Below are 26,653 nucleotides of genomic sequence, written 5' to 3'. Positions count from 1 at the left end.
GGACCAGGCCGGGAAAGGAAAAACATATCCATCTGGAGAGCCATGGACAGGTCCACGTCCCGAGGCTGAAGCGGCCTGGCCGGGAAGCCCGGGAAGCCGCCACGGACCCAGCGGCCCAGCGGCCGTGCTGCTGCTGCTGCTGCTGCCGGCGGATCGCTGGGCCCCTGGACCCGAGCGCGCGCATGCGCGCGGGGTCTGCACGCCCGCCACAGCAAGGCTACCAATGAAACCCACCTCCAGGGAACAGCAAGAGACCAGGGACATCACATTCACTCAAGCCTCTGTTTACTGTGGCCAGACCACTGGGGGGCGGGGGGAGGGCGACCAGTAAGTGGACATCAGAACCAGAAACCTCCGAGCTCGGAGCAGCCTTGGGCTTGGGGCTTCGCAGCTGCATCGTATTCGGTGACAGCGTGTTCTTCTCCATTCTTTGGGATCACTGAGACACATTTCATGGTGCACCCCTAGTACCCCACCCCACTTTGCAGCTCTCCACAGGTTGTTTGTTTTTTTTTTTTTAATCTGACCACCTGTTTAAAAAGAAAAATAATTCAGCCTCTTGACATAACTCTTCTGAGCAAACGGTCTTTTTTTTTCTCCCCCTCTCTTCTCTCATAAAAAAGAGGGAATTTTCTCATCTGTTTTTTTGTTTTTTGTTTTGTTTTGTTTTTTTTTTTTTAGATTGAATGTAACAAGTCCTCAGAGAGCCATCAGTATCATCTCCTAGGGGAGGGGAGGTGACACTGCTGGGGAGGGAGGGGGCAGTGGCAGAGTGGCTGAGTCAGCATCAGTTGGTGTCCATGCTGCAAGACTCATCATCCCCCAAGGCCTGCTGGGAGCTGCTTGGCTTCATTCCGCCATCAGAGGAGTCAGAAAAACTGGTGAGTGAAGAAGGAGTCTTATAACACTCATCATCCCGACGCTGGTAAAATAACACATAGGCAGCTTTCGTCTAAAATACAAGAGAATGGGGGCAAGAAGAACGGCCATTTACAAGGTGGAAGAAAATTACCCACTTCCCCAGTTTTTTGTTTTTCTTACTGTTCAACACTGCCTGCCATCTTGCCCTCTGTAATCTACTGCTGGAGAAATTCATGAAGACCCTTCCTTCCACTGAAGATAGATGGGGAAAGGCAGAGACTTTGTGACATACAACCTTGAGGAAAATTGAGTTTCTTTCCTAGGAAAGATCTTGGAAGAAATGGCGGTCAAATCTCTCTTACTACATCCAGGGGCCCTGTCACATTGGGATTATGAGGTAACCAAATGGCCTCACAGATCCCTCTCAGCTTAGATGCAAAGGAGAGAGGAAGGAGGTCTCAGGGCAGCATGTACTTACCACTATCTGGTCCTCAGAAGCCAGGGACACATTACTGTCATCGAAGTAGTACCATTTCCCATTCAGTTTGTTCTTTGCATATGCAGTGTCTGCCATGTAGCAAATGAAATGCTCTGTCAGTTACCGGAGAAATCAAGCTACTTTTATTAGGCTTGCATGAAATAAACACAACAAAAACCCTCAAAATAAAAACCCTAAAATTCAAAATAATTTAGTTTTGTGTCTTAACGACCAAAAGAAGACTCACCTTTTTTCTTAATCTGTCCCTTTTCAAAAAAGCTCTAAAGGATAAAAATGGAGCTATCAGAGACGACAGCTTTTAGAAACTACAATTTTGGGGGAAAACTAATCCAAAAAAGAACTACCTAGTATCAATTTTATGAAATGACTATCTTCAGAAGCTAGGTACCAGTAATCTTAGCTACTCAGGAGGGTTATAAATCAGGAGGATCACAGTTTGAGACCAGAGCAGACAAAAACTTAACAAGACCCCCATCTCAATCAATAAAAAGCTCAACATGGTGGCACCCACTTCCAGTTAGTCTCGGGTACTTGGATCATTGTCCAGATCCACCTGAGCATAAAGGTGAGACCGCATTTGAAAAAGACAAGCCAGGTGTCAATGATTCACACTTGTAATCCGAGCGACTCAGGAGGCTGAGATCTGAGAATCAGTTGGGTAAAGCAAATTAAAGACTCATCTCCAATTAACCAGCAAAAAAATATGAAAATAGAAAAGTAGCTCAAGGGTTAGGCTGAGGTTCATGCTCCATACTAGTATGTACATGCGTACATACATACATACATACATACATGCACGCACACACACACACACACACACACACACACACACACACACACACACACACACACACACACACACACACACTCGTATCATAGTGTATGTCTGTAATCCCAGCACTCAGGAGGCTGAGGCATGGCCTGGGCTAGAGAGCAAGACCCTGTTTCAAAAATATAAGCAAAAAGCTGGCAGCTGATGGTACAGGCCTGTAATCTTTTTTTTTTTTTGCCAGTCCTGGGCTTGAGCTCAGGGCCTGAGCACTGTCCTTGGATTTTTCTCAAGGCTAGAGCTCTACCACTTGAGCCTCAGCACGTCCGGCTTTTTCTAAGTATGTGGTACCAAGGAATCAAACCTGGGTCTTCGTGCATGCTAGGCAAGCACTCTACCACTAGGCCAAACTCACAGCCCCAAGGCCTGTAATCTTAGCTGATCAGGAGGCTGAGATCTGAGGATCCCATTCAAAGCCAATCTGGGCAGGGAAGTCCGTGAGATTCCTATCTCCAATAAGCCACTAGAAAAGTGAAAGTGGTGCTGTGGCTCAAAATGATAGAATGCTAGCCTTGAACTGAAAATCTCAGGGGCAGTGCCCAGGCCCAGAGTTCAAGCCCAAGATGGACCAAAAAAAAAAAAGTCAAAATGTAAAGAATGGACAGCAGTACTGAAGCAACCTGAGGCTGGGGCCAAGGAACTACCCAAGTGCAGTGCGCTTAAGCCAGTGCCTGGCTGTGAGAGAGAGCTGGTGAAGGAAGGGAAAGGGGAAAGGGAGAGCAGGAGGAAGGGCAGGTGCCAATACTTACAGTGACCAACCCCCATGGCTCCATAGTGATTGGACACAGCAATGAGGTCATACACGTAAGGCCTTGCTGATAGGTCACAGACAAACTCGGACATGTTCAGACCTCTGAGCACAAAACACAGGAACAATGCTTAAATATGTTAAACTCAAGAAGTCACAGTAACCTAGCAACTCTTTTCATCTAAGAGGCCAGAACACAAGGAGACACTCCAAAAAAACTATTTGAGGACAAATAAAATGAACAGGCCATGGCAGAGGGGCCCTGAGTTCTGCGTACACTCAGAATGGAAGCCTACTGGGTCATTATAACATGGGGATGCAAGAGTCTAGAGATGCTAAACTGGAGCATGGCCTAGTAGTAGAGTGCTTGCCTAGGATGCACAGAGCCCTGGGTTCAATTCCTCGCCACCACATACACAGAAAAACCCAGAAGTGGCGCTGTGGCTCAAGTGGTAGAGCACTAGTCTTGAGAAGGCTCAAGGACAGTGCCCAGGCCTTGAGTTCAAGCCCCAGGACTGGCAAAATAAACAAAAAGTCTAGAGATGATACAGGGCCTTCAGCAGCTGGGTAAGTTGTTCCATTACTAACATAATTACAGCTGGGAGTGGAATGATTTAAATAAATGGCAAAACAGGCCCCTGAAAGCTTGCTTTCTAAAATGCATGTTTTTTTCAGGTCAGAGACTGAGACTTGAACTTGGTACCTGACGCTTTTCCTTGGCCTAGCACTCTACCAGTAAGCCACGCCTCTAACCCTTCAAATACATTTTTTTTTTTTTTTGCCAGTCCTGGGCTTGAGCTCAGGGCCTGAGCACTGTCCTTGGACTTTCTCAAGGCTAGAGCTCTACCACTTGAGCCTCAGCACCACTTCCAGCTTTTTTCTGTGTATGTGGTACCAAGGAATCGAACCTGTCTTCGTGCATGCTAGGCAAGCACTCTACCACTAGGCCAAACTCCCAGCCCTCAGATACATTGTTATTTCAAAAAAAGAATGCATTCATTACCCACCACTAGATTCTCCTCTTGGCGTGGACATGGCTCTTTTCATCATATCAATTCATTTCCCCCTAGAAAGCATTTTAAACTCTCCACTTGTGTGTAGCTCCTATTTGGCTGACTTGCTTTCCTGCCTCAGTTGTAATTTGTTCCCTGGGGCCCAGGACGCTCTGAGCAGCTGGTCAGTCCTTGTCACAGCCCCAGGGACAGACCACTTGCCCGCTCCCGCCACCCTGTAATAATGCAGCTCTCTCTGGCCTCCTTGCCTTGCCTTTAATGAGAAGGAGCACTGGGACTGGGTTGTGCTTGCTGAGGCCAGGATTGCTGATATCCAAGGTGGACTGGAAAAGCAGACCCCTTAAGTGGCCAAGAGAGGGCCCAAAGAGGGCGACCAGCCCTAGCAGAGACAATCCGCAGAGCCCTGAACTTAGAGAAGAACTTCTGCTGAGTCTTTTTCCCATCTACGGTAGAATGGGGAGGAAGCATACCGCCACACACATCCTAATTCACAAGTCCTTGTGTGACAAATGTCTCAATTAGTGGTCACATTGCTCATCCAATCAGTAGCCAGATGCCTTCCATGTTTTTAATTTATTATTAATTTGTTGTGCTGGTCCCTTGAATTCAGGTCCTGCACGTCAGCCCTAAGTGGGATTTTTGTTTGTTTTGGTTTGTTCTGCCAGTCCTGGAGCTTGAACTCAGGGTCTGAGCACTGTCCTTGAGCTTTCTCAACGCTAGTGCTCTACCACCAGAGCCACAGCACCACTTCCCACTTTTTCTGTGTATGTGGTACTAAGGAACTTGAACCCAGAGCTTTGAGCATGCAAGGGAAGCAGTCTCTATCACTAGGCAACATGCCCAGACCCCTTAAGCATTTTTGATAAAGGCCAGTGCTCTACCAGTTGAGCTACATCTCCCCTTCTGGCTTTTTGGATGGTTAATGGAAAATTAGGGCCTCAGACTGGCTTGGGATCATCATGCTCAGATCTCAGCCTCCTGAGTAGCTAGGATTATGGATAGGAGCCACCAGCGCCCAGCCTCCTGCCTGGTTTATTTTTAAAATGCTCCCACCTACCTGACTGGGAATTCCACGATGGTGTCAAGTTTATCCCTCCAGTATCTGTTGTAGGAGAAACGTTTGAGGTGGACCACCAGAATCTTGGGCAAGGACCAGAGGTCGAATTTCTTTGTGGCCTGTTGGTGCTTCTTACAATTGGGACAGTACCTAAAGAGAAGAGAAGCCTCTACTTAGTGAAGCAGTGGGGTAAAGTGTCACTTTGGGGGCTCTGATGCAGTGTCACTACAGCTGCCTTGTCTTTGAGGTGGCACTCCATACCCACTGCTTCTGGGTGGGGTCTAGGCTTCCAAAGCAGGGTGTTGGTTTCTTTTCTCAGTCTAGAAAATACGATCCACACAGACTGACTATATTATGGGGCTGGCTGGGTGATACAACAGCACATTCTAGTAAGGGGCTTTGGTGCATGTGGGTGATCCCAGCAAATGGAAATCTTTAGGGGGTCCTCAAGGTGTGTGTGTGGGGTGCTATGTACCAAGGGTCATGCTCCCCCAAGGTCTCCATGGTGGTAAAGAGCTCAATGCAATCTCTCAGAGCCACTGCGGTTTTCTTCTTTTTCTGAGGCTGCAACATGCTCACGTGCTTCTCGAAGGCCTGCAAGGAACAAAAAGGGCTGAGTTCTCTTACGGAAACATCATAGTGCCTCTACAGGCACTCTGCCTGGAATAGAATATACTTTTTGGAACCTCTGAACATAAAATGACTAAATCGGAGGTGTTTGTCATTTTCAATGTTATAGATGTATGTGTATATGTGTGTGTGTGTGCATGTATGATTTCTAGGGTTTGAACTTAGAGCCTGGGCACTATCCTTGAGCTTTTCCAAGGCTAGAGCTTTACCACCTGGGCCACAGCACCAATTCTGGCTTTTTCTGTGTATGTGGTACCAAGGAATCGAACTCAGGGCTTTGTGCATGCTAGGCAAGCACTCTACCACTAGGCTAAATTCCCAGCCTCATTCTCATTCTTAATCTTAACTGGTTATATTGCTGTCCGACGGGAGAACATGATGTTACTGCATATCCAGAGCACAATCTGGCACATGGCACTGACCCTGAAACCAAATGACCTACCTCAGATTCCTGTTCATCATAATAAAGGCTCCGGGTCTCACTGTTCCAGTCGATAGCCAGTGTGGACCGAGCTGCCGAGAACAAAGTGTTGCTTGTTACAGAGTGGTTAGAGATAAAGGAGAAATGAGTGAGAACTGCCACCTCGGACAGAGCCACCTACACCCGCTCACATACCACCAGCTGCTGCAGCTGGGCCAGTCCCTCTGAAACCTAGCTCCCAAAAGCTTTGGGCAGACTTACTTAGTGTTTCAGAATAATCTGCAAAGGAACTATCAACTAAGAATTCTGGCAAGGCATATATACAGGTCAAGCCGGGACTAACAGAGACCAGACCTTCAACCACTAAAAACCCTAACAAAATGGATAAAAATATCCATCTTTCAACACTGGATAAGCAGAACAGGATAGATGTTCCTGAAAGATGGAACAGGGACCCATTCTTTGTCCTAGCTGTCTGCAGCCACTTCCCAGACCACTGATGGGGTAAGAGAGTAGTGAAGATTAACTGAAAAATCAAATACTGTTTAAGCCAGGCACTGGTGACTCACACCTGTAATCCTAGCTACGCACAAAGCTGAGATCTGAAGAGTGTGACTCAAAGCTAGCCCAGGCAGAAAAGTCCATGAGACTCGAATCTCCAGTAGATCACCAATAAAAGAAGCTAAGAAGTGGAGCTATGGGGCTCAAGTGGTAAAGCATTAGCCCTGAGAGGAAAAAACTCAGTGGCAAGACCTTAAAAGACAAAAAAAAAAAAAATTCCTCAGTAATGCTGTCATCCACAAATAGGAAAAAGGGCTGAGGGTGTACTTCAGTGGTAAAACACTTGCTTGTATGAGCAAGGCATGGGGTTTGATTCCTAGTATTGCAAAAGTATTAAAATAAACATGATATTAACAAGAAAAGGAAGCAGGCCAAGCTTAGTGGTGCATGACTGCAATCCTAATACCTTAGACAGTTGTGATCTGAGGATTGTGGTTTGAGACTTTTTTTTCTTTTGTTTGTTTGGTCATGGGGCTTGAACTCTGGGCCTGGGCGCTGTCCTTGAGCTTTGCAGCTCAAGGCTAGCACTCTCTAACCACTTGAACCACAGTGCCACTTTGGGTTTTCTGGAGTTAATTGGAGAAGAGAGTCTCAAGGACTTTCATGCCCAGCCTGGCTTTGAACCATGATCCTCAGAGCTCAGCCTCCTGAACAGCAAAGATTACAGGCGTGAACCACTGGCGCCTGGCTCATTCATGAGTCTCTTAACTCCAATAAACTACTCAGAAAAAAATGGAAGGGGTACTGTGGCTCAAGTGGTAGAGTGCTAGCCCTTACGAAAAAAGGAAAGAAAAAGGAAGCAAGGCAGCCCAAGGGTAGCTAATTAACTAATTTCTTCCCCTAAAGAAGGAAACTGAAAGACATAATATCCACATCCTCTGGAGGCCTCTTCCCATTCCTATAGCTGTCACATCCCACAAATATTTTTAGGGAGTAAAAGAAATAGGCACTTTTTCTTTCCAGTGAAAAAAAAAAGCACTCAGGGAAATGCTAGCGAGGTTGGCTGGCTACAGGATGCATCTGACCCACAGCAAGGGTCTATAACGTGGGAGAGGGAAGTGGGGACTGAGAAGCCTGTGTCTGGTTCCTACTAAGGCCACAAAAGACCAAGAACAGCCTGAAGAAGGTGACAGGGAGGTGGAGTGGGGAGGGACAGCTCTCAAACCGTTCTTAGGGAGCTTTTCATTCTAACACCACACAAGCCTTCACTTCTGGAACCACGTGGAGACCGGGCATGTCTGATGCACTGGGTGTCCAGTGCAAGGATTACAAATCAATCCTACGTCCCCAAAACCCAACGCCAGGGGCCAGAGGAAGGTCTTACAGTTGAGTTTGAGGAGCTTTCCATCAGTTCCGAGTGAATTTATGTCCGCTGTTCCATAGGAGTTCACTAGGCTGAAGGTAAAAAGTCTCCTGGGGCACGGCTGCCCTTTACCGGGCTTTTGAGTTGATTCGCTGGGGTCGTCCCCCAGTTCATCATCACCACTACCTTCCGTTTCTGAAAGTTGCTCTTTGCCTTCTTCCTGATGCTCCATTTCTTCCTCCTCATCTCCTGGGGCACAAATCAAAGAAATCACCTGTGTATCACTGGCACCCTATTTTAGTACTGAGCATTTTTTACGTAGCTGGGCATGGTGGCACCTATCTATCATCACTGCACTTTGGGGTTGAAGGAGAGTGATTGGGAGCTTTGCCTACCTAGTGAGACCCATCTGAAAACAAACCAGAAAGCAAACAAACAAACAAAAAGCACAACAAAGGCCAGGAGTGACTACGCATGCCTGCCATCTCCATCCTTCCCTGCGAGGATCATACTCAAAGGTTGGTCTTGGGGGGGATGGGATGGAAATGCCAACATCCTATTTTGCAAAAAAAAGGACAGGGGCTTGACTCAAGTGGCAAGGAACTCAAGGTTTTGAGCTCTATCTCTAGGACCACCAAATGGATGAATGAATGAACGAACGATGGATACACAGAAAGACAGGTAAGGGCTGGGCTGACCTCTGGTGGCTCACGCCTGTAATCCTAGCTACTCAGGAGACTGAGATCTGAAGACTGAGGTTCAAAGTCAGCCTAGGCACAAAAGTCCATGAGACTCTTATCTCCAATGAAACACATGAAAACTAGGAGTGGTGCTGTGGCTTAAGTGGTAGAGCACTAGCCTTGAACTAAAGAGCTCAGGGGCAGTGCCCAGGCCCACAATTGACACCTCCCCCCCCCAAAAAGGTAGATATACAGGTAAACACAACCATAACAAAATAAAATGAAATTACTCGAATACACACTTAACTGTGATAGTGCTATTTTGGGGGGGAGGGGTCATGGGTCTTGAACAAAGCCCCCAAGTAGATCTCAGAGCCTCCCTTTTCCATAGCATGGAGGATGAGGAGGGTAATCAGGAGGAGTGTGTTCAACCAGCGCCATAGCTGGGCAGCACGCACCTTCACAGCTGCCCCTAGCACCGTTGCAGGCCCCAGGCTCCAAGGGTGAGCTGTCAAACTCATCAGGCAAAGGCTGTTTGATGTAGCGGCTTTAAACATGCAAAGAAAGAAAAGACGTGTTAGTGGTACATCTTAACTATATTTCTCCACTAGGTAACTAAGAAGCACTTCCTAATTTCCACATTCAGCTACTCACAAAGCAATTTATGAAATTCAAAACCCCTGAAATGACTATGCAATGGTTTAATCACTCCCAGAGACTCTGCAGGGGTTGGTGCTGCTATGGCTGGGCCTTTCCTTGACCTCAGACATATTGTTGGCACCCACCTGATACGATCACACACAGCCTGGTACAAAGATTCCAGGGTTAGCTTGTGCTTGGGGACACACACGAGCAGTGGCTGCCCAAACAGTACTGCCCCGGAAGAAGTACTTGATGGTCTGGACTTCCTCTCCCTGAAGTAGACTGGAAGTGTGACACATTCTGAGCCATCTACGAAGGTGCTGCAGACCTCGTACCTGCATTGGTCACACAGAAAAAAACTTTAGTAATGGGCCCCTGTGATCAAGAGATCTAACCTATGGGAATGTGGCTGTCAAAGGAGCCCAGGAAGACTGGGAAGCTGGCTTAGTGGTAGGGTGTTTACCCAGCATACATGAGCTCTGGGTTCGATTCCTCAGTACCACATACAAAGAAAAAGCTGGAAGTGCTGCTGCGGCTCAAGTAACCTTGACAAAGTTCAAGGACAGTGCCCAGGCCCTGAATTCAAGCCCCAGAACTGGCAAAAGAAAAACAAACAAAAAAAGCAATAATATATCTTAGTGAATATATGGCTTCAAGCTTATTTTTTTTTTTTACTTTTTTTTTTTTTTTTTTTTTTGCCAGTCCTGGGCTTGAGCTCCGGGCCTGAGCACTGTCCTTGGACTTTCTCAAGGCCAGAGCTCTACCATTTGATCATCAGCACCACTTCCGGCTTTTTTTCTATATATGTGGTACTGAGGAATCGAACCCGGGTCTTCGTGCATGCTAGGCAAGCACTCTTACCACTAGGCCAAACTCTCAGTCCTGGGTTCAAGCCTATTTAGAGATTATGGTGGAACAAGTGTTACCAAAATTGTGGGCAGTCGATTGTAGTCTTTCCCTTTCCCCGTAGGGGGAGACAAACTCGAAGATTCAATTTTGGAAAACTGTTACTGTACATATATACTCCTCTTCCCAAACAGTCCTGACTAGACTTTATCTATCTCACCTAGAATTATGGGTGAAAGCCACCTTTTTTTTTTTTTTTTTTTTCCTGGGCCAGTCTTGGGGCTTAAACTCAGGGCCTGCACACTGTCCTTGAGCTTCTTTTTCTCCAGGCTACCACTCTACCACTTGAGCACTACTTCTGGCTTTTTCTGTGTATGTGTTACTGAGGAATCAAACCCAGGGCTTCCTACATGCTAGGTGAGCACTCTATCACTAAGCCACATTCCCAGCCCACCCACCACCACCACTCTTTTTGAGCAGGACCATTTAAAGGAACCACTGAATGAGGCCCCTCAGCAGGCAGCATCTGCTGACTGAAGCCATGGCCAGGCTGAGGGCTCCTGAGGGGTGTCAGTAGGTGCTTCACACGGACGGCTGCCCCACAATGTCTTAAGCATCCATCCCTGAAGACCAAAGGTTAGCACAAATACAACCCGAGCAGGGAACTCTCAGAACTTTTGCTCCGGAAACACAATCAGGGCAACGTTTCTAGAATGTGCCCTATAATTCTGCACCAGAAACCATGAAGTACTCACACAAAAATGTCATCCCGGGGCATGATGTGACTTAAACCTTCATCCATTTGGAAAATCTTGTGGAACCGGTGATTATACACATCTGTGACCACCATCTGAGAGTCAACAGTGCAGAGAGATTATAGGAATGGCTGAGTGCTCCACTGATTGCTTAAAACCCAGAAACAGATGAGCTGCTGCAGTGTGGCCCGTAGAGAGCCTGCCACAGAGTGAGCCCTAGAGATCGAGCCCAAGGTCTGGGAGCAGCATGGTGCTTTCAAGTGTTGGGAAGGGGGACGAGGGAATGGTGACCAGAAACTGGTCTAGAAGCCTCTGGGGTGTTCCACAGAGCCAGAGTTTCCATGGTACCTGCATCACACAGTGCTGTGAAGAGGGGCCCTACGCCTGACTCTAAGACAACAAGGAACAGGACCACAATGGAGGAGAAATGTTTCCTCACCAGTACTAGCCACAGTGTGCACAGTGAGCAAGGGCTAGGGTGTGAGGCATACAGACACACACCAACAAACTGCTGGCCAGTAACAACTGCCCTGAAAAAGAGGCAGGTAGGGGCTACAAAGTTGCAAATAAGCAGGAACAGATCAAGAAGTGTAACAGCCTACATGCCATGCACATACATAATCTTCTCCCTCCCCTGGCTGCCTTACATTTTCTGCAGCAATGCCAGACAGCTTGGAGAGTGCCTCGCACAGATCTGACACGGCTCCCATCAGTGGCACAGTCACCCGGTACTGCAGGAGAAAAATAGTTCAGGTGATGGGTATTTTGAAAGGACTAGGAAATGACCAGGGAGGAGGAGGGGAGGAAGAAGAGGGCAGAGTGGAGACAAAGGATCCGTTCCAGTGGCAGTGCAGGACAGGTCAGAGCCAAATAGGGTCAATAGCCAAGCAACAACAAACAGGAGAGTCTGCAGCATCAGCAAGGCTGTGGCATTCAAGCAACAAAAGCATGGGAGCTGGGCCAACTCTTTCTCAATCTCTATTTTTATTTTTTTGTTGGATGTGCAGCTTGAACTCACTGCCTGGGTGCTGTCCCTGCACTCTAGCTCAAGGCTAGCACTCTACCACTTGAAGCTACAGCACCACTTCCCGTTTTCTAATGACTACTTGCAGCTAAGAGTCTCACAGACTTTTGTGCCTGGGCTGGCTTTGGACCTTGATTTTCAGATCTCAGCCTCCTGAGTAGCTAGGATTACAGGCATGAGCCACTAGCACCTAGCCCTTTTATATTTTCTTTAATCCTCTACTTTTTGGAGCAGTTCACTACTTCCTTTAAAAGAATTGAAATTGGGGCCGGGAGTTTGGCCTAGTGGTTAAAGTGCTTGCCTAGCATGCATGAAGACCCGGGTTCGATTCCTCGGTACCACATACATAGAAAAAAGCCGGAAGTGGTGCTGAGGCTCAAGTGGTAGAGCTCTAGCCTTGAGAAAGTCCAAGGACAGTGCTCAGGCCCTGAGCTCAAGCCCAGGACTGGCAAAAAAACAAAAAAAAGAATTGAAATTATCTTCTGGTCTTACATATCACCTCTCTTTAGAGATAAGGAAACAGACGCCTGAAGAAGAAGCCATAAATCACCTTGTGAGCAACTAGCACAAGTGGACACAAAGACCTACTGGTCATACTTCTCATCTGGAACTTTTATTCTAGCTTTTTGTGTGTGTGTGTAGGTTGTGGGAATTGAACTCTGGGCCTGGGTACTGTCTCTGAGCTCATCAGCTCAAGGTGTGTGATCTAGCACTTTGAGCCACAGTACCACTTGCAGTTTTCTGGTGGTTAACTGGAGATAAGAATCACATGAGGCCAGGGAGTTTGGCCTAGTGGTTAAAGTGCTTGCCTAGCATGCATGAAGACCTGGGTTCGATTCCTCGGTACCACATACATAGAAAAAAGCCGGAAGTGGTGCTGAGGCTCAAGTGGTAGAGCTCTAGCCTTGAGAAAGTCCAAGGACAGTGCTCAGGCCCTGAACTCAAGCCCAGGACTGGCAAAAAAAAAAAAAAAAAGAATCACATGAATGTTTGTACCTGGGCTGGCTCTGAACCACAATCCTCAGATCTCAGCCTCCTGAGTAGGGAGGATGACAGGCCTGGGCCACAGCACCCAGCTCTCCTAGCTGATTCAATAAGAGACCTGACTAAAGAATGCGAACTGCTTTGGATTCTCTGACCTTCAGACTCAAGAACTACTTGGCAACCTAATAGCTTACTAGTGCTGCATGAATAGATCACAGGTGGAAAAATGACAGTGAAACCTCAAAGACCCTCACAAAAGTCCCAAGTAATATGGGACAACCCAAGGGCCTGTAGAGGCCAAGGGCACACACAGGAGACCCAGGGAAAGCAGAGTATCTCCAATGCAGCAGAGGAAATTAATCTCACGAAGGTGAGGATACTTTTACCTGGGAAGGTCTGCAGTGAGGGTCAGCAGGAACCAGGAAGACCTCCATAACTCGATCTTTCTTCAAGGGCAGTGGGAGAGTTAGATAGCAAAATGGGTCAAAGGTCACGGAAACCTTCGCACATTCTGGACAAACCAAAGTAGATTTGAAGAGGCCATGGAAAGTGTCCACAATCACCGAATCATTCCTCAGCCTGTGATTTTCCCAGGCTTCCTTTGCCACAACCTGGATGAAAGAAGAAAAGATAAGCAGGACATGTGCAACATAATGTCAGCATTCCAATCCTTCTACCCTGCATCCAGAGGGACCAGGAGGTAAACCAAGAGTAGTCAAGGCCAGGTAGGGACTCATAGGTCATGGCAGCTCTACACATATGCTTAAGAAGATGTTGACAGAAGATCTACAGGAGGAGCTGGGAATATGGCTGAATGGCAGAGTGTTTGCCTACCATGCATAAAGCCCTGGGTTGATTCCTCAGTACCATCACACAGAAAAAACTAGAAGTGGAGCTGTGGCTCAAGTGGTAGAATGCTAGTCTTGAGCAAAAGAAGCTCAGGGATAGTGCCCAGACCCTGAGTTCAAGCCCCAGGACTGGCAGAAAGGGGGCGGGGGAGGGAGGGAGAGAGGGAGAAAAAGAAAGAGAATTGATAAGAAACAAGGGGCCTTGAGAGCACCATGATATGCAAACAGACATGACTGGACAAATTCATCTCCTATGCTCCCAGTGATTTCAAGTTCCTTTAGGCAGGTTTTAATCCATACTATAGTTTAATTAAGTCAGCTTTTTCCTAGAAGACCTTAGTGCTACTTTAAAACATTCCTACTGATAGGGCAGCTGAAATACTAGATTCTCTTTTCATATACCAGAAAAATCAAGTTAATCAGCATGTGCAAGACTCTCAGCTCTGGAGGGACAGAATAAAAAGAGGAAAGCAGGGAGAGAGGAAAGGGAGAAAACAAGGCAATAAATGTAAATGTCCTAAACTTACTAACAAATTAGTTTAATAAATACAGATGGAGCAAGGGATAGTGTGGTTCACACCTATAATACAGACATAACAGAAGCTGAAGCAAAAGGACTAGAGGTTCCAGACTAGCCAGATACACAGTAAGATTTTTGTCAACAAAGCATAATAATAATCTCTGATGGACTTTAAAAACAATAATACTAAAGGTGTACACAATTAGTATCTTACAACTGGATATAGCAAAGAACCCCTGCCTAGTATGCAAATGGATGTATTTTATCCCCAACACACACACACACAAAGGACAGACACAGGCATGCACACACTCAGTTTCTGGCATGGATTGCACAGTTCACACCTGTTGCTAGCATCAATGATAAGACACCTGGTCCCTTCTCCTAATACTCCAAGACTAGAAGCCTGTCCTCATCCTGTCAAAACCAGGGCAGAACACTTCAGCATCCTACCGCATCTGGCCGCCCGTTGGCATCCTTCGGCTCCAGGTAAGGTTTCTTCTTTACTCGGTTCAGGTCTTCATGCAATCCATCTAGAATGAAGGCTAACAGTTCCTGAGAGTCTTGCTGTTGGTAGCCAGAAAACTGAGGCGCAAAACGTCCCACTTGGGTCTGCAACAAAAGCAACAGCACTATGGGTTCTTTGCTTTTAGTGGTACTTTAAGCTTTAGAGCCCGGCTTAATCCCCAAAATGAAAAATAAATGCTTTACTATGCCACTCAATCGCTCTCCCCACTATGGGAAAAATGAGATCTCTGCCTCAACCTACTTTGAACATGCGAGGAGCCACGTGACTGTCCCTTCCAGACCACATCTGCTTAATGAGCTCCGCGTAGGCCTCTGCGATCTCCCCTTTCATCCCCAGAGGGTTGTCTCTGTTGATTTCAGCTTCATATTCATCTTTGAGAAAGTAGTCCGTCAATGGTGCAGTGTTGCTTAGGCACTGAAAACAGAATGTGATCAGTGCTTTTTTACATCCTGCCTTAATCGAAGCACAAAGAGAGGCTAATAACCAAATGCTAACGACTCACTGAGAGGGCAGGCCCAACAAAATGAAATCTCTCACCAGCCCGGTTCAGAGATGATAATTTAACAAAATCATTTCTGGGATGAACATCTGGATAGCAATAGGGTAATGGGAAACCACTAGGGAAAGACAAACAAAATGCCTTAGGGTGGGGGGTTCGGGTAACATGGCATCAGTCACGTGGGCGATCAAATATACCTAAGAGGGCTGGGAATATGGCTTAGTGGTAGAGTGCGCGCCAACCATGCATGAAGCCCTGGTTTTGATTCTTCAGTACCACAGAAACAAAAGCTGGAAATAGTGCTGTGGTAGAGCAACAGCCTTGAACACAGGCTCAGGGACAAAGACCAGGCCTTGAGTTCAAACACCAGGATATACAGGGCGGAGAAAAAAAAAACAAAAAACATACCTAGGATGAGGCCTCAATAAAAATTTTAGCCAGGTGTAGTGCGGCTGAGGCTAAGTTAAAGCCTAGATAAAGACTGCTGAAAGCCAGGCGCCAGTGGCTCAAGCCTGTAATCCTTGCTACTCAGGAGGCTGAGAGCTGAGGATCATGGTTCAAAGCAGCACAGGCATGGAAATCCTTGAGACTCATATCTCCAATGAACTATCGACAACCAAAGTGGTACTGTGGCTGGAAGTGGTAGAGTGTTAACCTTGAGCTGAAGAGCTCAGGGACAGCACCTAGGCCCAAAGCTCAAGCCTCAGGACTGAGCCAAAGGGGGAAAAGGGGAAAAAAAAGAAAAAAAAAAAAGATTGCTGAAACACTGAAAGGAGATAGGTGACAGGACTGGGTGAAGATCCACTCAGGGCCTGACAGACAACTCCAAACCCAAGGCTCAGGACGCCCCGTCAATTAGGTGACAACTTTCCCCTCTACCTGTAAAGCTGAGTTCATGAAGCAGGTGTTCCCCAGGTTTCCAAGTCCACAGAGCCCAGGCTGTATATGGGACGATGGGGACTCCTGACAATTATACGAAGCAGAGAAGCCAGATCCACTGAAAAACACAACCCACATGAGCAGTAAAAGCCAAGTGTCAGCACACATGCCCTCAGGAAGCTCTGGTGGGGCCACCGCAACTGGTGTCTACTGGTAATCTCAGATGTGAATTCTCTAGCCCTGCAGACCTGTTGCCGATCCTTGACTTGGCAAGTTAACAGGAAATACATCTTTAAGGGAGAAATGCTGGGTTTTTTTCCTCTCTTTTATGCTTTGGCAAATGCTAATGTATCTTTCCACGAGGCTGACTGGCACATGACACTAGAGAAGAATATGAGGGGTATAAAGACCAAGATTTTGCACCTGTCACTCAACCAAGGCAATCGGGGCCTCAGCTGAGCCTGAGTGTTCATGCACACATTTTCTCCTCACTCTCCTACCTTTGCCTGCGCCCTCTGGCAGGTGCTCTTGAAATGCTTGGAGAAGAATCACAGCCACCAAGAAGGGTGACAAGCAGGGCCGCTCTCACAGAAGTTGTCCCCTTTCAGCCATATTGCTCTACTGTAAGACCATCCTTTCAAAAACAAATTCAGTACTGGGTGTTGGTGACTTATGCCTGTCATCCTAGCTACTCAGGAGGCTGAGATCTGAAGATGGAGGGTCAATGCCCATTGGGGCAGCAAAGTTTGTGAAACTCTTCTTACCAATTAACAACCAGAAAACCAGAAGGAGAGCTGTGGCTCAAAATGGGAGAGATCTAGCATTAAGCACAAAAACCCGGGGATTAGAACCCATGACCTGTGTTCAAGCCCCATGACTGACCAAAAACAAAATAAAAAAAGAAAGACAAATTTAGTGACCATCACCACCCCGAAGCCCACTAATGACTTAGGCTGTGGGGGAAATACCAGCTTGCAGGAAGAGAAGAATAGAAGTGAGCAGAGGGAGGCATACTTTTCTGTGGGTAGGACATGGATTGAGAGACCACATGCAGCACGGTCTCACGGGGAGCTCTAGCTAACAGCAGATGTGTAGTTCAGTCTATAGAAGAGACCTGGAGGGAAGGGAAGCAAGGGGAAAGGGCCTGCTCTTACCCCCTGCCGACACCGGAACTGTGCATCCCAGAGGTGTTAGTGCTATCACCATTTGCGATGGGAGAAGCAGACACTGAGGAATAGGAACTTGCTGATGGTTTTGGAGAGGTAGTAAAATGTCTGCTAGGCGCAGTACTTGATCTGAGAGAGAGAAGCAGAAACAATACTACTGACTTTTTACAGAAGTGCAGGCCCTATTGAATGCCTTAGGCTCACACTTGCATTCCTAGCACTCAGAGGCCACGACAGGAGGATTCTGATGCCAGCTGGGACTACATAGCAAGTTCAAAGCCAAGGTTTCAGAGGGAGGACAATGCCTACCCCACTACCACTGAGGGGGGAAAAAAAAGGAAGGAAGGAAAGAAGGAAGGGAGGGACAGAGGACAGATTCTCCATATCAGTCACCCCAATTGCAAAAAAAACCAAACCGTTTTATAGCCCGTGCTTGTAAAGTAAGCCTGTAATCCTTCATACCTGAGCTACTCGGAAAGTTGAGATCTAAGGGTCGTGATTCAAAGCCAGACCAGACAGGAAAGTCTGTGAGACTCTTAATCACCAGTTTTGAGCTGTGGCTCCACCAGCCTTGAGTGAAAGTGTTAAGGTACAGTGCCCAGGCCCAGTGTTCAAGGTCCAGTACCAAAAAAAAATTTAAATAAACATTTAAAATTCCTATTCTCATACTATTTTAAGATCTGAAAGTTAAGAAATTGTCAGTCTCATTAATCCACTTAGCCATAAACTGAATCTTCCAGTTTGGAAAACCACAAAGGTAGCCTTCAAGGCATCTTGGTTTCATTTACACATCATAAACTGCCAAATATTGTTGGTTCATGCTGTAATACTACTTTCCAAGACATCTAGAGATACAACGGTTTGAGGCAGCTGGGCAGAAAAGTTTGCTAGACTTAGTCTCCAAAACAAAACAAAACAAAAACAAAAAAGCAAACAAACAAAAAAACAACAACAAAAACAAATAAAAGCATGAGGGAGCCAGGAGTTTGGCCTAGTGGTTAAAGTGCTTGCCTAGCATGCATGAAGACCCGGGTTCAATTCCTCGGTACCACATACGTAGAAAAAAGCCGGAAGTGGTGCTGAGGCTCAAGTGGTAGAGCTCTAGCCTTGAGAAAGTCCAAGGACAGTGCTCAGGCCCTGAGCTCAAGCCCAGGACTGGCAAAAAATAAATAAATAAATAAATAAATAAATAAATAAATAAATAAAAGCACGAGTGGAGTGACAGCTCAAATGGCAGGCAAATTCAGCATGCCACAGAGTTCAAACTCTAGTACTTCCAATAAAATAAATATCCTTGATTTTTAAAACAAGGACTATGAGGAAAGAGGAAAAGGATCAGGGTAAGGAATATTAGGAAGGGCAAAGGTAAGACTGAGGTCATGTATAAGTATATATATGATAGTGTTCCAGTGAAATCTTTGACTATGTATAATTTATATATGCTAATAAATTTGTATGTGCACTTTCTTAAGAGCCAGGTGCTGGTGGCTTACATCTGTAATCGTAGCTACTCAGGAGGTTGAGATCTGAGGATCGTGGTTCAAAGGCAGCCTGGGCACTAAAATCCATGGGACTCTTATCTCCAATTAACTACCAGAAAACTGGAAGTAGTGCTGTGGCTCAAGTGGTAGATTGCTAGCCTTGAGCAGAAGAGCTCAGGGACAACGACCAGGCCCAGAGTTCAAGCCCCACTAGTGACTCTCCACTGCCCTCCCACCCCCCCGCAAAAAAAAATAATAAATAAATAAATTTATAAACAAGGAGCTGGGAGTTTGCGGTAGTGTTTGCCTACCATGCATGAAGCCCTGGGTTCAATTCCTTGATACCACATACACAGAAAAAGCCAGAAATAGTGCTGTGGCCCAAGTGGTAGAGTGTTAGATCTGAGAAGGATCAACGACAGTGCCCAGGCCCTTAGTTCAAGCCCCAGGACTGTCAAGGAAAAAAAAAATCATAAACATGCCAAGTGTCAGTGACTCATGCCAATCATCCTAGCTACTCAGGAGGCTGAGATCTGAGGACCACTGTTCAAAGCCAGCCTGGGTTGGAAACTCCATGAGACTCTTATTGTCAATGAACCACCAGGAAACTGGAAGTGGTGCTGTGGCTCAAGGGGTAGAGTGCTAGCCTTGAGCACAAAGAGGGTCAGGGACAGCGGCCAGGCCCTGAGTTCAAGCCATGCAAACAACAAAAATAAATAAGAAGAAAGAACGTCTCTCTTTTCATCTGTGAGCCCAGCCAACACGGGAGAAAATTTTTACGTACTTTGACTGTAGGATCTGTCTGGGCCATGTGCCATCTTCATTTTGGGGCTCAATGACTAGCACCTGGGTGAAAGAGAAAACCAAGTAAGAATGCAACTCACCCCATTTCAGATGTGCTTCCAGCCTGAAGGTCTCTGGCTGAACTAGAGCATAGCTGCTGTTAGGACAAGGCTTAAACCTCCTACCTGACCCTGGTACAGTCCAGCATCCTGAATAGTGTTGTCTAGTTTGTTCAACTGCTCATAGGTGTTGCTCATGTATTTGTTCCAGAGCCGTGTTTCACGCTCAGCAGGGATGTTGAACAGTTTCCGCATCTCCTTCTCGATGGTTGCTAGGGCCAGGCAGAAACATCACTCAGGGCTTTCTCCAGATACAAAGGTAAAGACAGGGATTGGGAATGTGGCTTATTGGGAGAGTGCTTGCCTAGCATTCATGAAGTCATGGGTTCGATTCCTCAGTACCACATACACAGAAAAAGCTGGAAGCAATATGGCTCTCAAGAGGTAGAGGACTAGCCTTGAGCAGAAGAAGCTCACAGAAGTGCCCAGGCCTTGAGGCCTGGCAAAAAAAAAAAAAAAAAAAAAAAAGCTAAAAACAGTTGAGATAATCTTGATGTTGAACTTCCTTTCTTTTCATGTTTTCCATAATCAGGAGGCTGATTTGAAGCCACACAGCAAGAAAGTCAGCGAGACATTTTTCCCCATTAAGTAGCAAAATGCTTTAAAGGAAGTTGTGGCTCAAGTTGTAGAGGACCAGCCTTAACTGAAAAAACTAAGGAGCAATGTCCCAGCTGTCAGTGCAAGCCCCAATACTAGCACTCAAAAAAAAACAAACAAGTCTGACAAACAGATATGATCACTCAGTATTTCTTTTTTCTCCTGGGGCTTGAACTCAGGGCCTGGTTATTGCCCAAGCTTCTTTTGCTCAAGACTAACACTCTACCACTTGAGCCACAGCACCATTTCTGCCCTTCTCTCTTTATATAGCACTGAGGAATCAAACCCAGGACTTTGTGCATGATAGGCAAGCACACTCAACCACTAAGCCACATTCCCAGCCCTTGAGATTTCTGTTGTTGTTGTTATCAAGATTTTTTTAACTTCTCTGCTTCTAGATTTCTTTATGGTCATTACCATAAGACAAACGGACAAAAATAATTATTTGGTGTTTTCTGTTGAAATTTTCTTGGGCTCAGCTCCACAGACTCCCAGGTCAGGACTGGCAACTGCAGCCTGAGATAATCAGGGTTCCAATCAGGACAAAGCATTCCCAGCTTCCCTTGCATGAATCATCATGTTCCATCTAATGTCCCACCCTCTCTCGTCTAACACCCTGGACCCTAAGCCCAATCTCTCACCAATGGTGTCCGCCTTGCTAAAATGGCAACTCAGCATATTGGTGGGGTCACTGTTCTCACAGAGCTTCAGTTCCAACAAATACACTTCCACTTTACAGTGCTTGACAAACAGTCCATGTTCCACAACCTGTGAACAAAGGGAAGACATGAGTCAGACACCTGTGGCTCACTCATGTAATCCTAGCTACTCAGGAGACTGAGATCAGATAATGATGGTTCAAGCCAGCCAGGGCAAGAAAATCTGTGACTTTATTTTTTTGTTGGTCATGGGGCTTGAACTCAGGGCCTGGCTGCTGTCCCTAAGCTCTTCAGTTCAAGGCTAGCACTCTACCACTTTGAGCCACAGCAGCACTCCTGGTCTTCTGAGAGTTAACTGGAGATAAGTCTCCTGGAGTAGCTACAATTACAGGCATCAGCTACTGCCAGGCTTCTGAGACTCTTATCTCTGATTAACCACCAGAAAACCAGAAGTAGCAGAGTGGCTCAAAATGATAGAGTACTAGTCTTGAGCAAAAAAATCTCAGGGACAGCACCCAGGTAAAGTTCAAGCCCCACCAACCACCAAAAAAAAAAAAAAATAAAAATAAAAAAAATTCAGGGATTGCCTAGGTCACAGGTTCAAGCCCCAGGACAGGTATCAAAAACAAAACAGAAGAGGTGAAATAGCAGCAATGGAAACAACATGACTCAGCAATAGCCAAGTGAAGAAACTTCATGATCATCAGTTTCTGCCAAAGACTAGAGAAATAGAAGTAGAGATTCCTGCCCCACAAGAGGTACACATTTTCAAAGCCATCAGCCTCTGTTCCAGGGTTTGAAAATCTTGCCACATGTGGTGGCACACACTTATAACTGTAGCACTCAGAAGGTTGAGGTAGGAGTATCATCAGTTTGAGGTCAACCTGGGTTAACACAGCTGTGCAAGTACCATCAAACTGCTGCTATTCTGTGTTAGAACCTAGAGACTTACATATGATAGGTAAATGGAAGGGTTTTAAGATAAACAAGCATGGGGCCAGTTTGGCCTAGTGGTAGAGTGCTTGCCTAGCATGCATGAAGGCCTGGGTTCGATTCCTTAGTACCACATACATAGAAAAAGCTGGAAGTGATGCTGTGGTTCAAGTGGCAGAGTGCTAGCCTTGAGAAAGCACTTGGAGAGCTGAGCTCAGGCCCCGAGTTCAAGCCCAAGGACCTGAGGGGGGGGGGTGGGGGGAGAAGGGAGCCAGAAGTGGTGTTATAGCTCAAGTGGTAGAACTCTAGCCTAACAAGCAAGCCAGGCCCAGGTAGCTCATGCCTGTAATCCTAGCTATTCAGGAGGCTGAGATGTGAGAACTGCACTTCTAAACCAGTCCAGGCACCAAAGTCCGTGATACTCTTTATCTCTAGTTAAGCACTAAAAATCAGAAGTGGCACTGTGATGTAAAGTGGTAGAGGGCTAGCCTTGAGCTAAAGAGCTCAGGGAAAGCACCCAGGTCCAGAGTCAGGCCCCACAACCAAAAACAAAAAAGATAAATAAGCAACAGCATATTAATGTTGTGTCCATCAAATGAACTTTTTTCTTAAAGACTTGTAGAGAGTGCTCTCACTGCACCACTGGACAGATCCCAAGCTATGGGGCAGCTCTCAGGTTTGGAGACCATTCATTGTCACATACTAGGGGAGCAGTATCTTTCACCACTTATGAAGGTAATTCCCTACAGAGGGCCAGAAACAAGAACTTAAGCATCTCCATTCAACCATTTAGTTTGTTTTCTTGAGAAACTAATCAATCAGGATCAATCAGAATTGCTCATCATAGACACTGATGAGCCGGCACGACAGCTCATGTACTCACTTTTCTGACAATGGGTTGTTGGCCTTCTATACAGCCATACCAATTTAGTAATTTATTCCAGGCTTCAGTTGGGACCAATACATAGTCCAGTTCATCAATTAAGTGTTCTTTCAAGGTCTGGCTCTCAGGATCTGAAAAAGGAAAATAGCACGTAATTCACTGTTTCTTTCTAGAAATGCCTTATAATACTTATGTTATCTGTCTCTATATACACATGATAACACACACACAAGGTAATTACTGTGGTAAAGTACTAGCCTTGAGCACAAAGAAAAAGCTGGAAGTAGTACTGTGAATCAAGTGGAAGAGGACTAGCCTTGAGAATGCCAAGGACAGTGCTCTGTCCCTGAGTTCAAGTCCCAGGACTGGCACAAACAAACATTCATTTAACACCCAAACACCCACCACAGACAGTCAACATTCCAGAGATCTGAACTGGACACTCAAGAGTTTGAAAAACACATGTTCTCAATAGAGGACCTAGGGAAGGCTTTATCACCTCCCACCAATAGCTGTCACTGCCAAGTCTGTGACTGTCAACACCCCTGCTCTAAGAACGGTGGAAGTCACTGTTCTCTAGACCAGTGAAGCCAGGAAAGTAACCACAATGGAATACATAATCTTTAACTTAAGGCAGATAATGATTTAAAAAATCTTTTTCAAAGCTGGTTGGGGTTGAGCTGTGAATGTGGCCCAGTGGTAGAGTGCTTGCCTGGCACACATGAAGCCCTGTTCCATCCCCTTAGTACCACATACCCAGAAAAAAGAAACTGGAAGTGGTGCTGTGGCTCAAATGGTTGAGTGCTAGCTTTGAGCAAAAGCAGCTCAGGATAGTGCCTGGGCTCTAAGTTCAAGCCCCAGGACTGGCACCAAACAGAAAATATAAGGGGGCCAGGATTGTAGCCTAGTGGTAAAGTGCTTGCCTAGAAAATATAAGGTTTGGGTTTGCTCCACATACTTTAAAATTTTAGTTTCCAAAGTCTGGATTTCAGAAGTAATTTCAAATGATATCTCTTTCATTTCTTTTCTGTATAATACTATTCTAAAACCTGAATCCTCTAGCAGAATTGCAGAGATAGAGAAAATGTAAATGTTATACACCTACTCTTACACACAGTGAATTGAGGTTAAAAAATTAAAAAAAAAAAAAAAAGCTGAACTCTTCCTAAAGATCTGCAAAACTTTCTAGATGCAAGTTGAGAACATCCATTTCCATCTCTACAATAAGAGAGGAAGGTTCACAAAGCCCATGTTATAGATACACACATCAGCCACTGAGCAGGTGAACATTTTGCTAGAGAAGCAACAGCATACTACACCTGAAAAGAGTCCGGAGTTGTCTATTGGCCCAGGAAACAAATTATGTTCACCCACACTGTACATGTCCCAGCTATCAAAGCCCACATACTTCTTCCATTGCTTGAACCACCGGCTGTCAATAAGGTACCTAGAAAGACACAACGATTTATTATGGCCAAAAAGCTAAGGTTACAACCTTCTGAAGCTACAACTTAATTTTTTCTTTATTCCAGTGCTGTGAATGGAATGAATTGGCTCTTGTATGGTAGGCTAGTATTCTATCACTGAACTGTCCTCCCAGTCCCTATATTATTATATTTGTTATGGTCCTCCCATATACAGAATATGTTCTTCTCACTACAAAATACACTTCCCAGAGTGGGAATAGGAGTCAACTAAGACGGCTTTGGGCCAATCATCTATTAAGGGAAAATAACTGCTGAAAGAATAAGAGGGGCTGGGTATGTGGCTTAGTGGTTGAGTGCTTGCCTAGAATGCATGAAGCACCAGGTTCAATTCCTCAGTACCCCATACACAGAAAAGGCCAGAAGTGGTGCTGGACTCAAGTGGTACAGTACTAGCCTAGAAGCTCAGGACAGTACCCAGCCCCTGAGTTCAAGCTTCAGGACTAGCAAAAAAAAAAAAGAAGAAGAAGAAGAAAAGACAACTCAGGCACTAGTAGCTCTATAACACCTGTAAAGCTAGCTACTCAGGAGGCTAAGATCTGAGGCTTAAGGCTCAAGCAAGAATATCTGTGAGACTCTTATCTCCAATTAACCACCAAAAAGTAGGGAGTGAAACTGTGGCTCTTCGTAGTAGAGCAGTAATCTGGAGGGGAAAAAAAAAAATCTCAAGCGCAGTGCACAGGCCCGGATTTTAAGCCTCAGGACTGGCACACATGCGTGCGCATATATGAGCGACCGGATGTGATTACATTCTGAAGTATGATATACTTCTTTACAAGTAAGACAGAAGGAAAAAAGACAATTACATGGAGTCCTTGAAATTTAAGAAACAAAACATCACAAGAAATCAAGCAACTTCCCAGAAGGCTCAAGGATCCACAGAATACATATCTGTTACTCCCGCCTCTTTTCGATTCAAGATAGGGATTTGAACTTGGTACCTGACACTTTCACTACTCCGCTAACACTCTTATCAACTGAACCATGGCTCCAATCCAAACATGACAATTCTCTAAAACACTTTTCCCCACCAGATCCCTTGAGCAATAACCTTTATATATTTTCACTGGGTGAGTTTATCATAAACTTCTTTTGCTACTGCAGGGCATTCTTTATGTATCACCTCTTTGCAGAGAAGCTTCAAAAGTACTTTTGCTTGCCTTGCTTTTCATCTTGACTAGACAAAGATGAACACCATAAAACTACACCTGAGGACTCGAAGTGTGGCTCAAGTGATAGAGCACCAGCCTTGAATGGAAAAAGGAAAAAGAAAAAGAAAAAAACCAAAACTTCTGATAGCTCAGCTTTGCTCTTCTACAGCTTGCCCTTTAAAAAATATTTTTTATCATACCCCCCCCCCCCCAGGATCCAGGCCACCCTAGGTTTTTCCCTTGATAACAACTAGCACAATTATATTTTTGTGCTGAGCATGGGGGAAGGGAGGGGGGTGAACACAGGGCCTAGGTCCTGTCCAAGAGCTTTTTGTATTCAAATCTAGCACTCTACCACCTGAGCCACAGCTCCACTTCCAACAGTCTTGGTAGCTCATTGAGGATGAGTCTCACGGACTTTTCTCCCCGGGCTGGCTTCAAATCAAGCTCCTCAGATCTCAGTTCTCAGCTTCCTGATTCCAGGCGTGAGCCACGGGGGGGGGGGGGGGGGGGGGAAGCCTGGCAGCACTATTATTTTTGACACGTGATTCTACAATAATCTGAGAGGGAAGGGGGGAGGTTCTGAGACCATCTGTCCTGCAGTGGACAATTGAGAAAGTATCAACTTCTGATCTTCGCTTTCAACTCCCCAGAGCCACTAAATGCTACAGTGTAATATGTCGGGAACCTAGGACTGTAAAGTTTGGAGCTCTTTGCCCAAGGTCACAGAACAAGCCCTGGGTGGTAACGGGCTGCTCCTACCCGGCTTTCTCCCCCATCCTTTTCGACAACCCTACATTACTTGTCCCTGCCTGCCAGGCTTTTATGGGGGATCCGAATGGGACAACCCCCCCCCCCCCCCAGTCCCAGCCGCACTGTCTCCTGAGCTGTTTTTCTTTTTTCATTTGTTTTTTTTTGGGGGGGGAAGGTGAGGGACGGATGTCTGGTCACTCTTTCAAGCGTCACCCAACCCAGTCCCCACTCAGCCCCTTCCCAAGCAGAGAAAATAAATAAATACAGGGGCGGGGGGAGGAGGACCTGGCCTAAGAACCCCGAGGAGCCCCTCGGCCCCCTGGCTTCTGCCGAGATGGAGGAAGGGGCAAGCCGGGAGGTGCTCACCACTGCGCTCCCCGTTGGAGCGTGGTCCTCATCAAGGCTCCGAGCTCGGACTTCTGGGTCTCTACATCCGGTCGCTCACAGCAGCCTCGGCCTTCCGCCATCTCGTCCGTCGCCCCGGCCCAGCCGGCCCGGACATCCGCCTCGCGCACA

The 26,653-nt window shown here is 46.2% G+C and overlaps 1 protein-coding gene across 2 annotated transcripts; it reads right to left on the bottom strand.

Annotated features, from left to right (window-relative positions):
• Nucleotides 1–268: 268 nt before the first annotated feature.
• Nucleotides 269–26,653, bottom strand: Usp4 (ubiquitin specific peptidase 4). Of its 2 annotated transcripts, XM_090323665.1 has the most exons (22): nucleotides 26,504–26,653; nucleotides 24,069–24,196; nucleotides 22,750–22,880; nucleotides 20,916–21,042; nucleotides 19,744–19,889; nucleotides 19,560–19,621; nucleotides 17,283–17,423; nucleotides 16,129–16,246; nucleotides 14,991–15,164; nucleotides 14,675–14,833; nucleotides 13,240–13,464; nucleotides 11,493–11,576; nucleotides 10,846–10,940; nucleotides 9,388–9,579; nucleotides 9,061–9,149; nucleotides 7,944–8,171; nucleotides 6,080–6,150; nucleotides 5,483–5,601; nucleotides 5,008–5,157; nucleotides 2,939–3,042; nucleotides 1,340–1,428; nucleotides 269–952 (listed from the first exon to the last, which is right to left on the bottom strand). In XM_090323665.1, the coding sequence occupies exons 1-22, from the start codon at nucleotides 26,602–26,604 to the stop codon at nucleotides 788–790; spliced, it is 2,898 nt and encodes a 965-aa protein (XP_090179791.1). In that variant the 5' UTR covers nucleotides 26,605–26,653; the 3' UTR covers nucleotides 269–787. The 2 variants fall into 2 exon arrangements, with proteins under 2 accessions (XP_090179791.1, XP_090179792.1); XM_090323666.1 differs by lacking the exon at nucleotides 17,283–17,423.

The sequence above is a fragment of the Megascapheus bottae genome, chromosome 32, assembly GCF_031878675.1.
Source record: "Megascapheus bottae isolate mThoBot1 chromosome 32, mThoBot2.hap1, whole genome shotgun sequence".
Classification (NCBI taxonomy): domain Eukaryota; kingdom Metazoa; phylum Chordata; class Mammalia; order Rodentia; family Geomyidae; genus Megascapheus; species Megascapheus bottae.
The sequence above is the reverse complement of the archived record's forward strand: the minus strand, read 5'-3'. Positions and strand labels throughout refer to the sequence as shown.